We start from the raw sequence: 16,178 nt of genomic DNA, 5'->3' as shown, positions 1-16,178 counted from the left end.
ATGCCCGGCACTGTGTCCCCTTATCACTCTCTGTCCTCTGACCCTCACAATGGCCTGGGGGGGCGGCAGGTGTCTCACCATCCCCACCCTCTCTCGTTCAACAGCTGTTTATTAAGTACCTACTGCACACAGGCAGTGGGAGAGGCGCTGGGGACCCAGATAAGGGCCTGCTGGCTCAGAGCTCAGGTTACAAACGAGGAAACTGAGGCCCCGAAGCCCCAAGGGCCAGACCCAAGGTCACACAGCGGCTCCAAATCAGGTCAAGCTCCGCAAGTCCCACTTCTCCCTTTCACTCCTCAGTCTCCTTCCCTGTAAAATGGGCACACGGGAGCCTCCCCCGGGGCCGTGTGGCCCAGGGACTGTGCAAAGCGCAGCGGGGCTCAGCCCACAGAAATCTGGATGTGCCACTGCCCACGGAATCGGAGGCCACCCCTCTCCCCCGTCCCAACACCCCCTGCACAACCCCCCAACCCTGCCCTCCCTCCAGCTGGACTCCTCCCTGCCCCCACCTGTCACACTGCCGCACCCTGCTGTTCCCTCTGGCCAGAGTCCCTTCCACTCTCGGAATCCCAGCTACAATCATACAGCGCTTCCTGTGGGCCGGGCACCTTTCGCATCAAGCCCCCCAACCGCCCCCTGCAGGAACCACTACTGTTACCCGTTTCCAGACACAGACACAGAGACATGGAGAGACAAAGCCTCGCGCCTAGGGCCACCCGGCTTCCGTGCATCAGCACGGCGTGCCTCTAACCACTGCGCCCCCAACCTGCCCGCTCACGTCCACACGGGACGGTGTCCCCCAGCCTGACAGCCCAGAGCAAGGGCCCTCGTCCATTCACACGGGCTGGCCCCTGTCGACACCTCCCTCGTTCCAGACGCGGCAGTGTCCCAAAGGGCCAGGCCAGGTCCGGGTCCGGGTCTCCCTGGGGTCCTGGGCCTCCAGCAGGCCAGACCCAGAGAAGTGCTGTTACAGCAAAGAAATCAGCCAGCAGGTGTAGAAAAGCGAGCGTGGGCCACCTGGCCTGGCCTTCAGTGGGTGGCCTGGCCCCCAGGCACCCAAAGCCCCGAAGGCGGGGTCCCCGCAAGCCCGGAGGCGCCCTTACCTACTCGGAGCTCTTGCCCGAAGACAGTCTTCTCGCCGAGGGCGGAGCAGTTCCAGCGTCCGAAGCGGAACTGGTACTGGCACTCGTTGATGCCCATCTGCGCCCCCTCCCCAATCACGATGATGGCATCGGGCCGGCTCTGGCAGATGGCACGCTGCCGCGGGGCCAAGCCAGGGATCTTGTTGCAGATGATGTTGGCTCCCAGGGCCACGACGGAGGACAGCGCTCTGCAGGGGGGAGAGGATGCCGAGGAGGTGAGACACCTTGGCAGGCTCCCGCCACCCCGCGCCTGCCACTCTCCCCACTCAGTCCCTCGGCCAGCAGACGTGTTCCAGGAGCCCACCTCGTGCCAAGCTCTGCCCGCCAGGGAACAAAGCACAGAGCCCTGCCCTCAAGCACCATGTTCCACTGACCTGCACACAGGATTCCAGCTTGAAAAGGCACACACACCCGTGCCCCCTCAGCCTCGAATTTGCAGGAACGGGATCGCAAGAACCACGGGATCACAGGTTCCATGAATCAACAGTCCCGTGGAATACAAGAACCACGCCTCTCTGTGCCTCCGAATCAGACACACAGACCCTTCGTGGATTTGACAGCCACCAGCTTGCAACTGTCCACAGCTGCCCCCAAGCAGCAGACCCCAACTCCCAGACAACTGAGGCTTTTCCATCACTTGTAGACCCCCGGCTCCCTCCACCCCAGGGTGCCTGGACCAGGCAGGCTGCGAAGTAGGCTGGGCAGGCCGGGAGCCAAGCCCACCGGGTACTGACTGCGGCCACAGTCCGTGTGTGACCTTGGGGGGACATTCTGCCTCTCTCAGACTCAGTTTTCACGCCCATGGCATGGGGTATAAAACACCTTTCTCCCCCTCTCCAAGGGGAGAAAGGCTGCACACACAGGTGGGATGACAGTTGTTATTGTTTCTGGAAGACTGGGTGCACTCAGAGGAGGAAACAGGAGCTGATGTGAATTGAGCACCTACTGTGTGCTGGGCTCGGCCGGGTGCTTTATTGCAACATTGTATCCTCAGAGTGGTCCCCTGAGGGTGCCTTGTAATTAATCTCCCAGCACCCTGCAGGAACTGGGGGCACTTGTTCCACTGTTTCTCTCTTCCCCTGGGTGTCATCAGTGTGATTGTTTATTCGTTTAAGGAGGTGAAATTCACATTGCAGAAAGTTAACCATTTTAAAGTCCTGTGGCATTGAGTACATTGCCAGTGTTGGTCAACCACCACCTCTATCAAGTTCCAAGGCACTCACCACCCCAGAAGGCAACCCCTACCCCTTAGCAGTCACTCCCCTAGCCCCTGGCAGCCACTAGACATTTCATACGGATGGAATCATACAACATGTGACCTTTTGTGCCTGGCTTCTTTCACTTAGTATAACCTCCTCAAAGTTCGTCCTCATTGTATCATGAACTTCCTTCCTTTTTATGATGGCCAAATAATATTCCATTGTAATGCGAGATCGCATTCTGTTTATCCCTTCATCACTGATGGACATTTGGGTTGTTTCCACCTTTTGGCTGTTGTGAATAACGCTGCTCTGAACACGTGCACACAAGTTTTCTTTGAGTCCCTATTTTCCATTCTTCGGGGCATGTACCTAGGAGTGGAATTGCTGGGTCACGAGGTCGTTGGTTTTGCTTTCTGAGGAACTGGCAGGCTGTTTCCCCACAGAAGCTGCATCAATTGTTTGGTTTTAAGCACCCAGGGAAGGGACAGCAAGCTGAAAGGAGGCGGGCTGGGTTCCGCAGACCCACAGCAACAGCTGGGTTTCAAGACAGAGTCTGGGGGCAAAAGGTGGGAGTGGGGAGGCCACGAGGGGCTCCCCAAAGCCGCTGCGCAGGCCCTGGCCTCCTAGCACGGTGAGTTCCCTCCTTCTGCCCACAGCCTGCCAGCCCCTTTCTTGAGAGAAACGAGTCAGTGTTTTTCCAGGGCAGCCGAGCACCCACAGCCAGCTGGGAAAGTCCCCGTGTGGCCTGAGCCCACAGCACGTGCTGCGACCAGGACGCCCCGGCGACACTCAATCCCCGTGGCCCGCCAGCCCCACCCACTAATCTGGCCGAGACCCCCCTGGGTCTCCCACGGGCACAAGGCGCAGCAACGCCTGAGGCTGGCGTGAAGGAAGAGCATCTGGGCAGGCGGGGCTGGGAGCGGGCTGGAATCTGGGGAATTCAGCCCAAAGTAATTGTAGATGCTCAGAAAACCAACCCAAGGAAATGAGATGGATGGGAACCCTGCCGGGCACCAGCCTCCAGCCCTCCGGTCGGTCGGTCGGTCGGAGCCTGGATGCGAAAAGCACATTCCCCATCCCCAGATCCTTCCAGCAGGCTCTGGGCTGCCAAGGCCCTGCTGCCCAGGGTAAGAACCCTTGCTCCTGGGGGCAGAAGTTCAGACAAATGGGGTCTAACTGGATGCACCTGGGGGCAGAAACAGATTATTGCAGCCCTGGTCTCCCCGCTCCAGGCAGGCCACCCCTAGCACCCACCTCCCCCCACCCCACCCTGATGGTGTCCCTGAGAGCCCACCTACAGCTCCCTGGGTTCCTTTGATCAGAATCGGACGCCTCCTATGATCTGGCCTCTGACAACCCTGCCACCCCTGCTTGCGCTCGTCCCTCTGCTGGCATGCTGGTCTCCCTCCCTTTCTTCTGTCTCGAAAACTCTCCTGCCCTTCCAGGCCCAAGGGCAAGCCCCACTGGGCTCAAACCCCTCTTCCCCAGGCACCAAGGACACGCATTGTGGACGCTTGTCCCTCGAGTACCAACCTCACCCCTGGTCTCGTGGTCGTTGTTTCCACCCCTGGCTCCCCCACCAGCCCGCAAACACGTCGAGGGCAGTGCCAGGTCTGAGCTGGCCCTAGGGCCTCGGGGACTGCCCCGTGTAGCCGACCAGGAGTGTGGAATGGATGAATGAATGAACAAGTGAATAAATACCCAGGGATTATGTCAAACAGAGCTCCTGCAAGTCAGTAGCAAGAAGACCCCATTTAAAGAATGGGTGAAGGACTTAAACCTTTCTCCAAGGAGAGACAAATGGCCAACGAGCATGGGAAAAGATTCTAAACGTCAATCATCATTAGGGTAATGCAAATCAGAACCACAGAGAGGAAATACCTCGCACCCACCAAGATGGCTATGATCAAAACAACAGAAAATAGCACACACTGGTGAGGATGTGGGGAAACTGGGACCCTTAGGCATTGCTGGTGAGAATGTAAAATGGTGCAGCCGCTGTAGACAGCAGCTGGGAAGTTCCTCACAAAGGAATGACCATAGCACCCAGCAATTCCACTCCGAGGTGTGTGTTCAAAAGAATGAAGGCAGGCATTCCAACAAAAACCTGTCCACAAATGTTCACAGCAGCACTAGTCACAATAGCCAAAAGGAGGAAATAACCCAAATGTCCGTCAACGGATGAATGGATAAACAGAATGTGGTCCACCTGGACCGTGGAATATTATTTGGCCATGAAAAGGAATGAAGCACAGACACATGCTACATGGATGAACCTCAAAAACGTTATACTCGGGCTTCCCTGGTGGCTCAGTGGTTGGGAGTCCGCCTGCCGATGCAGGGGACACGGGTTCGTGCCCCGGCCCGGGAAGATCCCACATGTCACGGAGCGGCTGGGCCCGTGAGCCATGGCCGCTGAGCCTGCGTGTCCGGAGCCTGTGCTCTGCAACGGGAGAGGCCACAGCAGTGAGAGGCCCGTGTACCGCGAAAAACAAAAACAAAAACAAAAACATTATACTCAGTGAAAGAAGCCAGACACAAAAGGCCACATATTGTACGATTCCTTTTCTATGAAATGTCCAGCAAAGGTAAATCCACAGAGACAGAAGCAGGGTAGGCCAGGGGCTGGGGGAGGGGCAATGAGAAGTCACTGCTTCCTGGGTGCGGAATTTCCACCTGGGGTGATGGGTAAGTTACGGAACTAGATAGAGGTGATGGTTACACAACATTGAAGATGTATGAAATGTCACGGAATTGTATACTTTAACACGGTGAAAGTGAAGTGGCAAATTTTATGTTAAATGAACTTTGAACACGATTTTTAAAAATGCTCTCTGGGCTTCCCTGGTGGCTCAGTGGTTAAGAATCCTCCTGCCAATGTAGGAGACATGGGTTCGATCCCTGGTCCGGGAAGATCCCACATGCCGTGGAGCAACAAAGCCCATGCGCCACAACTATTGAGCCTGAACTCTAGAGCCCGCAAGCCACAACTACTGAGCCCACGTGCCACAACTACTGAAGCCCACGCGCCTAGAGCCCGTGCTCCGCAACAAGAGAAGCCACCGCAATGAGAAGCCCGTGCACCGCAACGAAGAGTAGCCCCCGCTCGCCGCAACTAGAGAAAGCCTGCACGCAGCAACAAAGACCCAACGCAGCCAAAAATAAAATTAATTAATTTTTAAAAAATGCTCTCTGTACACAGGACTTCCACACCCCTGGCCATAGGTGGGATCTGTGGAAGGGGACCAGAGGGGCCTTGCCCGGGTGGTACCCTGTATGCTTCTCCCAGGCAACTGGTGCTGATGCAGTAGGGGGATGGGAGCCCCCAGCCGTCCTCCAGATGTCAGCGTGTAGAGTGGAGGTAAAACAAAAGCTTCAGAGAAGAGAGTCGCACCGTATACCAGGAGCAAAAATAATCAGATATGGTTGATAATTCAGAAATGATTTCAACATTGTCTCCCTTAGAATGTGGAGATTTTTTTCACCTAAAGATATTAAATATTCCCATTCTGAGCACCCGCCTTGGACAACACAGCCCTCCGCTGTGTCTCAATCCTCTCTTTGCAAGATGAGCCTTGCCATCCCCGTGTTACAGGAGTGCGGACTGGAGCTCAGAGAGGCTAAGGGACCTGCCCAAGGCCACACAGCCAGGTCTCTGCTTCCAGAACTCAGGTGGAGACAGCACTGTGGCTCAGAGCACAGCACACAGTAGGAGCATAATATAGAAGACGGCCTGGAGTGGGAAACTACACCCACTCTTCATTCTCAAAACACAGCTTACGGGCTTCCCTGGTGGCGCAGTGGTTGAGAGTCTGCCTGCTGATGCAGGGGACACGGGTTCGTGCCCCGGTCCGGGAGGATCCCACATGCCGCGGAGCGGCTGGGCCCGTGAGCCATGGCCGCTGAGCTTGTGCGTCCGGAGCCTGTGCTTCACAACGGGAGAGGCCACAACAGTGAGAGGCCCACGCACAGCAAAAAAAAAAAAAAAAAAAAACACAGCTTACATCCTGCCCGCATTTAAAATCCTCCAGGTCACTCGTTAATTCGTGCAGGTTTCTGGACAGCTGCTGGTGCCAGTGGTTGAGCTCTGGCAACCGGTCCGGTGCCCCGTCCATCCCCTCTCCCACAGTCTGACCACTGGCCTCCCTGAACAGGCCTGGCCCGCCTCGCCCCAGGACCTGGCCTCACTACACCTGAAGACCTGCCCGCACTGTTCCTTCCACCCGGAGGGGAGGGGGCTGCAGATGTGAGCGGCGCGTTAGGAAACCGTCAGAGTGGGAAAGGGGTAAAAATACACGGTGGCTACAGAACTGATGCCCTGCTGGAGACAGGAAGGGGACTCAGGCAGCATTCTGGGGTAACTGCAGTTTGGGGTGAGGACATGCTATGGGCACTCTCAGCAAGGTGTCCCACCGGGTGGGCCCAGCTCTCACCCTCTGGGAGGCTGCCTGCCCAGGTGCCCCAGGAGAGGCTGGCAGGGCGGCTCTGCGTGGCCCTGAGCACAGAGGAGCCGGGCGGGGCGCTCGTGTTTCAGTTGCTGACTTTTTCCACGGAAAATTCTGCTCTGGGCTCATCTCCCTGCACTATTCAGGGAGGGGCCTCGGGACACAGGCAAGATGCCAGGGGGAGTGGGCAAAGCTGAAAGTCTGGAACTTTCCTCACTCCTGGCCTGGGCCAGTCCCATGAAGGGAGCTCGGAGGAGGAGGGTTTCAGGCCCTGCAGACAAGAAGCCCCCACCTCGTCCCCGTCCCCGGGGGCTGTGGGCAGGGCTCTCTGATCTCAGACCAGAGGGCGCTGGGCTGGAGCCCGGCATTGTGCAAGGAGGGGGCTGCCACTGAACAATCGGAAGGTCTTTCTCCTGCCAGAGCGGTCCAAGTGGATGGGGCTGCCCCAAGGACGAGGGGGTTCCAGCGGGGCTGAGGGGCAGGTGACCACTGCCAGGTGACAGATGGGCAGAGAAGTGGCCAAGGGCGGGGGGCGGGGGGCTTTGCTGTATCATTAGCTGGGTACCAGGCTGCCCACCTGGCAGCTCTGCGGGGAGGGGTTAGGAACATGAGCCCTGGTGCGGGCCAGCTTGTTTGGAACCCTGGCTCTGCCTTTTCCTAGCTCTGAGACCTCAGGCAAGTTTCTTAACCTCTCTGTGCCTCAGTTTCTACATCTGTAAAGTGGGAGTAATAATAGCCATGATACATCACAGAGCTGCCGGGAGGGGTACTTGAGTCGAAGTACATGGCACTTCGTAGCTGGCCTGTGGTGAGAGGTCGTGGACGTTGGCCATTATTAACTAACCCTCACAGCCTGAGACTGGAGCCCCATTACTGACCCTCATTCATTGAGCCCCCAGGATCCAGCCCCCTTGTGGGGGGGGCTGTTTCTATCAGGGGGACCGATGCTTAAACCGGCAACTCTGAAGCCAGTGGGTGCTCATATCAGCCACTGCATCCACCACCAAGGGGTTCATTCCTGGACCAGCTCTTCCCTCTGACCCAGCAATTTCACACTAGGGTCTATACACCCAAGAAAAGTAAGCACTTACATCTGCCAAAGGACATGAACGCAGGTCTCCAGCTCAAACTGGGAACAGCAACCCAGGTGTCCATCACCAGGAGAATGAGAGATTCTGCAGTACATTCACCCAGCCAGATGCAAACCGCTTTCACGGATGACTCCCCCAGACACCATGTGGAGTGAAAGACGGGAGAACACCGATGCTACCACGTATAAGAAGCTCCAGGCAGGGGCTTCCCTGGTGGCGCAGTGGTTGAGAATCTGCCTGCTAATGCAGGGGACACGGGTTCGAGCCCTGGTCTGGGAGGATCCCACATGCCACAGAGCAACTAGGCCCGTGAGCCACAACTACTGAGCCTGCGCGTCTGGAGCCTCTGCTCCGCAACAGGAGAGGCCGCGATAGTGAGAGGCCCGTGCACCGCGATGAAGAGTGGCCCCCGCTTGCCACAACTAGAGAAAGCCCTCGCACAGGAACGAAGACCCAACACGGCAAAAATAAATTAATTAATTAATAAACTCCTACCCCCAACATCTTCTTAAAAAAAAAAAAAAGAAGCTCCAGGCCAAGCAGAACTCAGAAGTCACCCTGAGGTGGGAGGCACTGATGGGGAGGGGCCAGGGGGGAGCCTGCTCTGCTGGGGGCCCGAATGTTCTCTATCTCAAGCTGGGCAGGGGTTACACAGGTGCCCATGTAGGTGAAAAGGCATCAAAATGCCCATTAGAGATTTCTGCACTTTATGTAAGTTATACGTCGACAAAAAAGTAAACTGTTGCAATACAAGAGTTTACAGGGCTGGCAGAGCAAGGCAAGAATACAAACTCCAAGTTTTCTTACAAAAATTAAAATAAAGAAAGCACAATTAAGAAATAAAATGCGTGGGGCTTCCCCAGTGGCGCAGTGGTTGAGAGTCCGCCTGCTGATGCGGGGGACACGGGTTCGTGCCCCGGTCCGGGAAGATCCCACATGCCACGGAGCGGCTGGGCCCGTGAGCCATGGCCGCGGAGCCTGCGCGTCCGGAGCCTGTGCTCCGCAACGGGAGAGGCCACAGCAGTGAGAGGCCGGCGTACCGCAAAAAAAAAAAAAAAAAAAAAAAAAAATAAATAAAATGTGAACATTAAAAATCATTCCTGGATGCTTTGTGTGCCCGGCCTTGAGGGGTGCTAACCCCTCCTGCAGCACATGCTCCTGGGGGCTGCTGTGGGCTGGGCCCCCGTCCCCTGCAGGCAGAGCTGGGTTAGGCCAGAGTACAGCCCAAACCCAGGCTCAGAGGCCCGGGGATCCAAGGGCATCCACAGCCTGGCTCTGCTGAGGGCTGCCCCCTGCCTGCCTGCCGCCCTCTGCCTCTGCCTGGACTCCGTCCAGATGCTGCCAGCCTGTCCCCACTGGGCCCTGAGCCTCTGGGAACCCTGAATAGAGAGGCAGGCTGACCCAGCAGCTCCCGGGGCAATAAGAAGCGTGGGCGCGGGAGACCCTGAGGAGCGTGACATTGGAGGGAGCCCTTCATCAGTGGGACCCCCCCAGGCAGGGCCCTTCTGCTCTCAGCCTGCCCCCGGGCAGCACTCGGGGCCAGGGGGCAGAGCTGCCCACCTGCTAGCTGTCCTCTGCCCCGAGGAGCTGGGCCCACCAGTGGGGCCAGACCCTGACGGGCAGCCTCTTCCCAGTGCCACCCAGCCAAGGCCCCTGTCTAGGCCAAGCGCCAGTCCTGCCATGGCCCAGCCTTAGGGCTCTTCCTTGGGAAACAGAAGCGGGGACCCTGAGGACCCAAGAGGGGTCAAATGGGGGAGCCAGTGTCTCACCAATGCTCAGGATTAGAGCCACCCTGCCCCTCCCTGTCTCTGTGTAGGACACCCCTGCTTCGTTCAGGAGCTAATGCCCTCCAAACCTGCCTCAGCAGCTAGGAGTCTACCCTAAACCTCTCATGCTGTTGGACTCAAGGTGGCGTGAGCACCTACTGTGTGCGGGACTCTGGGCTCAGGGGTCCCCTCAGTAGCGGGACGGGGGGCAAATGTTGTGAAAATAATTATAATTATTATTGTTATCCCTCAGAATAAGGACTGAAAGGCCCAGAAGGTCCAGCCACCTGCCGAGTAGCTCAGGGAGGGAGGGAGGAGGGAGGAGGAGGGAGGAAGCCGGGACCAGGACCCATACATCCTGGCTCCAGACCGGTCAGTGTCTCATCACCCTGTCCCTGACCCTCAAAGACAGTTGGAGAGGTCACCTGTCCACCTGGAGAACCATCCTCCCCCATCGGTCCCTGGGGGCACGAGGCTACACTGGGGGGAACCTCCCAGGAGGGCTGCTGAAGGAGGCCCCCAAACCTGAGCCAGGCCCTCCCCACGCAGGCCGCGCGCTGCTCCAGGGTGGTGGCCCATCTCATTGCCCACTGTGCAGTCTGCCTGGCCTGCGCCAGGCCCAGCTGAGCCTCCGTGGTCACCGTGGAGCTGCCGAATGAGTTACGGACGGACGCATCAGCCAGTGGGACGCGTGAGGGCAGCTCGCACTCAGCTGCCGGGGCCTCCCAGGACAATGACCCCGCTCGCGTGGACAGCAGGACGCTGCAGCTGGCACGCTCTCAGCGGGGCGGGGGACCCAGGCGCACCCCGTTTTCTCTTCGACTGTTACAGGTCGATAAAGAGCAGATTTTATTCCCACTTTACATATTGTTGAGAAACAATGTTTCTCCGGATGAGGGCCTGGCACTTCGACCCCAGGATGTGGGCAGGGTGCCGGGATGATGGGAGTGAAGCCACCCCAAAGTACCCTTGATAGGGCACTGATCCACTGGCATCTGCCTGTCTTCCTACTTAAAGAGCCAGAGAGAAGTGGCATCATTGCCAGCCCGGGTCCACGTGACAGAACAGCCTCTCAGGCCCAGAGGAAGCCTCGCGCCATCTGATCTGTCCTCGGGGCCTTAAAACTATGGCCACGGATGTGGCTGCAGGAGCCAGGCACCTCCACCTCAGCATCTCGTTTCTCCTACAAATTCCCAAACAAGGACTCCACAAACCACAGCACAGGATAGAGATACCCCCGCAGAGGGCAAACGGCCTACCACGGCATGGAGCCCCGGCTCCCTCTCACTGGACAGAACACCAGCTCTAATGCAGCCCACCCATCCCCAGGGCTCTGGGTTGGAGCAGCCCCTGCCCCTAACCAACCACAGAATCCTGGGCATGTCCCCGAGGCTAGGACTGGGGCAGCACTCCATGGGGGAGACTAGGGTCTAAGTACTTTCCGGAACCCAGACCTCATGACTAAGCCCACTGGGCCTCAACACCCCAGACCCCTCCCAGAGCCCCGAGAGCCAGGAGGGGGTCGCTGGGGGACATCCTGCTTTCCTCCTGGGGAGGAGGCTTGTATCACCTTTGGGAAGGTGAGCAGTGATGAAAGAGGGCTTCCCGCCGGCAGCCCAGGGCTCCCTCTGCCCTCCGGGGCGGCCCACCCCACCCCCAGTCTGCCCCTCCGCCCTGCCCCCGTACCAGCAGGACATGGCTTCAGGGCCCGAGCCAGGCCTCCCGGCCCGGCCCTGGGCTGCTCCTCATTGGCCCTGGGTGCTGTCAGTCATGAGGCCGGCCCTGGGCACACCCCTACCACTCCCTCTTACCCTCCAACACTCGGCTTTCCGCCTCTGCACCTTCACCCTCCAGTTCTTCTTCCCAGACCTGCTGATCTCACCACCGCAGAGACCCTCCTCCGAGAGGTCTTCCCACCCACCGGACCCCCAGGGAGCCAGGACTCTGTGCTTGACCCCCTCAGGCTTCTCCTGATGCCATTTGGGGCAGGGTCTGGCCACCACCACCAGCTGGGGGATCGCCAACATTGCCCAGCACCCAGCCGGGCTCTGAGCTGCCCTTGGACGTAAGCACCTCCACCCCCATGGAGGTGGGGACAGGCGGGCCGAGATGGCCAGATCCCCAGCCTGCCTCCAGGCCCCCATCCCTGGCCTGGCCCCGGCCGCCCAGCTGCCCAGGACTCCTCCAGCCCACGCTCCTGGCCCGGGCGCTTTGTAATTCTTCCTCCTCAGGCATCCTCCGGCAAAATATTTGAAGAATGTTCTAATTATCTGCGATCAGCCAGGGAGGCGAGCCGGGGTCCACTTGTCCAGGAAGTAACTCCGCAAATACCTGGGAGGGCGGCACCTGGCCCCCACGCCCACCCAAGGCTGCGTCCCTGCCAGCCTCTCCCTCAGGTGGGCAGAAGTTGGCCCAGGACGTTACAGCCACAGATGGCCTGGAAGAGGCTCTCCACCGGCTCTGGAGCCCAGCAGGGCCCCGTGGGCAGAGTAGGGGGCAGGGGTGCACGCTGGCCTCAGTGTTCCTGTTTGTCAAATGGGGACAAGAATGTCTTCCAAGTCTGGGGTCACACTGCAGACCCCCTGGGCCACCATCACAGTCCCAGAGCCGGCACCGCAGGGTCCCCTCAGCCTTCCCCTGTCAGATGGATCAGGATAGAGCGGAACGGGAGGCTGGGGGCTGATGCAGCCAGTGCAAGGGCCTGGTGGCACGCAGGCCACCTGCCCCTGCTCTGATCTGCCTTGAATCTGCACATCTCCTTCCCCAGCCGGGGTTCTAGGCCAGCTTGGGGGAAGCATGGGGCTTGGGGACATCCCCAGACCTCAGGAAGGCCACTCCAAGGCTGTTCTGAGACTCAGTTTTCTCATCTGAAAATCGGACACAATCAATCCTCTGTTGGCAAATGCCTTCTCCCTCTACTGGATCAGGAAGTAGCTGAACCCCTGGGACGTGGCTGGAGGCGATGCAGGGGAGTGGAGCCTGTGCAGAGGGCAGGCCTGATCGCAGCCTGCCTGACCCTCTGACCTGTCGCCTAACCTGCCCAGTCACAGGGCCTGCACTTATGGGGGCGACAAGACAAAACAACACCCTTGTGAAAAAAAAAATCCAACAAAACAAAAAGACCACCCTTCCTGAGCAGTGTCCCCCACCCTGTCCTACTGCATCCCCATGGGGTCTCTTCAGGGTGGGCCTTGCCAGCCCCCTTTACAGATGAGGAAACTAAGCCTTCAAGAGGACACCCAGCAGGGAGCTCCGTGGTGCTGGGCAGGGAGGAGGGTGTCCCGAGCAGCCTGGAGAGAGGCCTGGAGGCAGGAAGGGGCCCAGCTGGCCCCCCCGCCCGCCCTGGCCTCAGTTTCCCATCTGCGGAGTGAGGGGCTGAAGCGACAATCTAGGTACCTGCAGCTGTATCCTAAAGAAGGTTCTCTGGGTTGGGGTCCTGTGTTCGAATGCCGCTCAGCCACTGACTCTCACTGGCCTCTGGGAGCCTCAGTTTACCCATCCGTCCAATGCTCGTGGGCAAGGCCTCCTGCGGGCTGGCTCCCTGCACCTGAGTCTGGCCGCTGCAATCTTTCCAGGCCACTGCTCCGCTCAGCTCGCTGCCCGCAGCGTTCCCGGGGAAGAGAGCAAAGCGTCCGCCTGCTCCCTCGTGCCCCCAGCGGGCGGCTGCCAGCCCGCCCTCCCCACATAGCTGGCATTCCTGGCCTGGCATCCTGGGACCCCACCCTGGTGAGAAACCAGGCAGCCTGAGGGAAAGCAGGTGGCAGGCAGGGGGTCTCGGGCAGGGCTGCGGCCACCACCATCCACCCCCACATCTGCCGAATCTGTGAAATCGGAACCTCACCTAGTCATTGTGACCCTACAACTTCAGGACGTTGACCTCTGACCTCAGAAACTTCCAGACCTCTGCTGGGCATTTAGGCCCATCATGACACTCCTGAATTCCGACCACACTGGACCAGCAATTCCCCCTCCAGGGCCACCCTGACCCCCTCCAGCAGCCAGGCAAAATTCAAGGCCCAGCTTGGTACCCCCTCCTCCAAGAAGCCCACTCAGGTCTCTCCTCTGTTCTCCCTTCCTCCTGCCCAGCATGGTTACATCTAGCCAGGCTCCTGAGGAGGCCTTTAGGGGCTGAGATTCAGCAATACCCGCCTGGCCAGGCCACACTTCTGCATCCTCTGCTGTGCCCTAGACCTCCCCTAGGCCTAACCCCTGACCTTCCCTAGGCCTAACCCCTGACCTTCCCTAGGCCTTACCCCTGACCTTCCCTAGGCCTAACCCCTGACCTTCCCTAGGCCTAACCCCTGACCTTCCCTAGGGCTAACCCCTGACCTTCCCTAGGCCTTACCCCTGACCTTCCCTAGGCCTAACCCCTGACCTTCCCTAGGCCTTACCCCTGACCTTCCCTAGGCCTAACCCCTGACCTTCCCTAGGCCTTACCCCTGACCTTCCCTAGGCCTAACCCCTGACCTTCCCTAGGCCTAACCCCTGACCTTCCCTAGGCCTAACCCCTGACCTTCCCTACGCCTTACCCCTGACCTTCCCTAGGCCTAACCCCTGACCTTCCCTAGGCCTAACCCCTGACCTTCCCTAGGCCTTACCCCTGACCTTTTGCCTCGCTTCAGGTACAGGTGGGGATACTAATACCCAGAGGTGCCACAGCACCTGAGGTCCCACAGTGAACTGAGGCTCGAGCAAGGATGAGACCCCTGGCCTGGGCCTTGGCCTTGGCCCCGATGCCCCAGATCTGTCGGACGCGGGGGCGCCTGCGGGCCTGGATGACCAGGATGCCAGTCTGAAACCTCAGGACAGACGGATGGACGGACAGGCGGGCGGAACAGGTGGGAGGAGGCTGGCAGGCCCCACTGGCCCATGGCCAGGCTGGGAGTCTCGGCGCCTAGTGGCTTGGCCAGCACTTCGGCCTTCCCGACCACCGCGGACCTGGTGTGAGCAGCGGGTCTGGGGGACAAGCCCCTGTGGACAGTGGGAAGCGAGCCATCCCCTCTGTGCAGACTGCAGGGCTGAGTCCCTGCCCTGGCACTAAGCCTCGGGCAGGCATCCTGGAGGGTCCCTCTCCCAGGAACAGATGAGGGTGAGACCCTGCCTGGGCCCCTCAGCACCTCAGAGTGGAGTGTGAGTGTGAGTGAGCCCAGCCCCTCCAGGCTCTCCCCCGTCCCACAGCCCTGCCCTCTGCTCCCACCGAAGCTGGGGCCCCCTCCAAGAATTCCTGGGCCCCCGGGGCCTGCCCAGCCAAGTGCCTCAGCTTGGATGCCTTTTGGGATGGGTGTCCACCCTCCCCAGGAGGAGCCCCCTCCTCACGCCCCCCCCCCCCCGACCCTTCAGCCTGGCTGTGATGACCTGAACGATCGGTGAGCGCTTCCTGGGGCTAGAACACCTCCCCGAGCTCAGGGGGCCCCAGGGCTTGGCCCAGGTGGCCCGGGGTCCTGAGCACCACCCTTGCCTTCCACTGCCAGCCCCCGGTCAAAGGAGAGGGGCAGTACCTTGTCCCCAGCCACCTGGCAGGTATTTGGTATCAGAGCCCAGAGCAGGACGGGGCTCTGCAGCCTTTCTTCCCGCCTCCGGCTCTGCCCCAGGCCCTGTCTGTCTCCTCAGCATCCGCCCACGGCCCTGCCATCCGCCTGCCTCCCCTTTTCCCCCCTCCCTCAACCCCCACAGGAGTCCCAACCGCAGAAGGAAGGTCAGGAGTGGGCTCTGGGTTACGCTCAGACTTGACTGCAAACCCTTGCTCTCCGCTCCTCTCTGGGACAGGATGGGAGGCGAGCATATGACCCAGAGGGTCAGCCAGAGGCTCCCCTCCGACGCCCACTCCCCAGGCGGAAGCTAGACATCGAGGACTTCCCTAGGCCATGGAGTCATCAGCGCTCGGACCCCGCCTCACTCCTGGAGCTACACAGAAGGAAATAAAGAAGGGCCCGGGGTAGGGGGGGCGTGCAGGGGGAAGGTTCCACGCCTTACACAGCTCCAGGAGCTGCGGCCTGGAGTGAAGCCCTGCCTGGCCACACAGCCCCAATGTGGCGTTTCCAGGCCAGTGTCTCCGGGGCCCCCCGCGCCCTGGGTGATGAACCCAGAATCCCTGTGTGCTCCGAACTACTACGGACAGGGTGAGTGACCAGAGCCCAAGGCTGCGATTCCCTGTCCGGTGCGCCACGGCACCAGCCTCACGGCCAGCCCTGGGCTCCTGCCCCGTCACCCCCTGCACGCTCCTTGAGCACCCCGACGGCCCGGCGCCTGGCATCCCAGCCTATCTCATGGACCTGAGACTCAGGAGGGCTGCCCTGGGAACCTGGGCATGCTGGACACCATGCTCCACCGCCGGGGCAGTGCCACCATGAGGGGTGACGCCGCCAGGGCACTGCCAGGGGCTCGGTCCATTGGGGCCACCAGGCCGGCACTTTAGCCTGATGCAGGGCCCAACCCAGGCAGACGGGGCACAGGACACAGGACAGGCAGGCCCGGGAAGATGGGGACAGCAAGGTGATGGATCCGGCTGCTGCCGGAGGGGGCATGTCAGCTG

At 59.8% G+C, this 16,178-nt stretch overlaps 1 protein-coding gene across 3 annotated transcripts in view; it reads right to left on the bottom strand.

Annotated features, from left to right (window-relative positions):
- WNT7B (Wnt family member 7B) overlaps positions 1-16,178 on the bottom strand; it is a 53,042-nt gene that overhangs the window by 24,133 nt on the left and 12,731 nt on the right. For 2 of the 3 annotated variants that reach the window (XM_032644128.1, XM_032644127.1), the window contains exon 2: positions 1,104-1,330. In XM_032644128.1, coding sequence (XP_032500019.1) covers positions 1,104-1,330 — 227 coding nt within the window. The remainder of the gene's footprint in view (positions 1-1,103; positions 1,331-16,178) is intronic. The other variant, XM_032644126.1, reaches the window with a different exon arrangement.

The sequence above is a fragment of the Phocoena sinus genome, chromosome 10, assembly GCF_008692025.1.
Source record: "Phocoena sinus isolate mPhoSin1 chromosome 10, mPhoSin1.pri, whole genome shotgun sequence".
In the NCBI taxonomy this organism is placed as follows: domain Eukaryota; kingdom Metazoa; phylum Chordata; class Mammalia; order Artiodactyla; family Phocoenidae; genus Phocoena; species Phocoena sinus.
Note: the sequence above shows the minus strand (reverse complement) of the source record. Positions and strands in the feature narration are given on the sequence as shown.